This window comes from Frankliniella occidentalis, unplaced genomic scaffold, assembly GCF_000697945.3.
Source record: "Frankliniella occidentalis isolate FOCC.00 unplaced genomic scaffold, Focc_3.1 Scaffold18, whole genome shotgun sequence".
NCBI classification, from domain to species: domain Eukaryota; kingdom Metazoa; phylum Arthropoda; class Insecta; order Thysanoptera; family Thripidae; genus Frankliniella; species Frankliniella occidentalis.
In genome coordinates this window covers 1,707,739-1,709,031 of record NW_026267148.1, presented here as the reverse complement: position 1 = coordinate 1,709,031, position 1,293 = coordinate 1,707,739, and the positions used below count along the sequence as shown (strand labels likewise).

The following is a 1,293-nucleotide window of genomic DNA, read 5'->3' as shown; positions in this document are numbered from 1 at the left end:
CGGCGAGGGGCGGGGCAGGACCGGCGTCCACGCGCTCCCCGCGTGCGTCCCCGTCTTGTGCTGGCTCACTGGCTGCACGCGGCGGAGTGGGGGCGCGGCCGCGCCGTGGTGGGGGCTGGAGCGCGGCGTGCAGCGCCGGCAGCAGCGCCCGGGCCGACGCCAAGAGCCCCCAGAGCGCCGAGTTCCGTGCTGCAGAACGCCACGCTTATATCCCTATCGCCCCCGGCCACACAGTCATCGCCAGGCTCGCCCAGGGCAGAGACTTCGCGGTCCATAGTCGGCGAGGCCAGGGCAGTCGTCCCATGGGAAGCCCAGTACCGACACGCAGCCCGCACCGGCCGGACACGCCCAGCTACAGCGACCCCTGCACGGGAGTGCCTCCCCTCGAGAGGACCGTCAATAGGTAGCCGTCGCACCCAGCCCAGAGGCCTGCCAGAGCCCTCGCCAGAGATTATACTCCACTCCACTTCCCCGCGCCGCGCCCCGCGTCTCCGCCAGCCACTCGCCGGTCTGCCTCCTCGGCGGCGTCCTCGCGTGGTGCGCCCTAACTTCCTACTGCCGCTTGGGTGCAGCAGCAGCGCACCGCGGCCCAGCCATGAAGAGGTGAGTGTAACGACCGTCCTCGGGGGCCCGTCCCGTCACAGTCTCCGGCACATCGTATAGTCAACCCATCCGACCCCTCGCTCATCACCGCGACACACCAGAAAATCGAGTAGTGCAAGACTGGGCCGAAGTTGCGGGATGCTGTGGGGGAGGGAGGATGAGGAAGTGAGGCCCAAGGGGTGGGGAGCGAGTATTGCCCCCGAGCCCCGGGTGGGCGCCGGCCCGGGCGGGTGGAACATTTTGCGGGGGTTGGTGCGCGATCCCTACACCACCCCCCACTTCCCCTTCATCCTTTGCACCCTCTAGCCGGGCCGCTCTGCCGAGGTGATGCAACACGAGGGGTGGTTTGGTTGCAACCCTTTATCCTGGAAATCCTCCGTCCATCGACCCATCCGAACATTTGTTTGGCGGAACTTGAAGCCCTGCTCTGCCAAGTATGTCCTGCTGATGTTCATCAGTCATTAAACTGATTACTTCAGTAATCAGTAATCAGTTTAAACTGATTACTTCAGTAATCAGTAATCAGTTTAAACTTATTTCTTCAGTTATCAGTTTAATGACCTACAAGAATAATTGGCGTCGAAACATTGCCATTTCGTCGCGAGTGGCAGTTGTCACGCCGTCGGGAGGGTCAGTCAGACAGGCCCTCAGTGGTGAGCGTCGGACGCCTTTCCCTTGATTGCCTGGCCT

At 63.3% G+C, this 1,293-nt stretch overlaps 1 protein-coding gene across 1 annotated transcript in view; it reads left to right on the top strand.

Moving 5' to 3' along the window:
* The first annotated feature begins 135 nt into the window (after nucleotides 1-135).
* The window catches only part of LOC127748690 (facilitated trehalose transporter Tret1-2 homolog), a 6,695-nt gene continuing 5,537 nt past the window's right edge, over nucleotides 136-1,293 (top strand). The window contains exon 1 of the mRNA XM_052264380.1: nucleotides 136-603. Within this exon, the coding sequence (XP_052120340.1) occupies nucleotides 596-603 (8 nt within the window). The 5' untranslated portion in view covers nucleotides 136-595. The remainder of the gene's footprint in view (nucleotides 604-1,293) is intronic.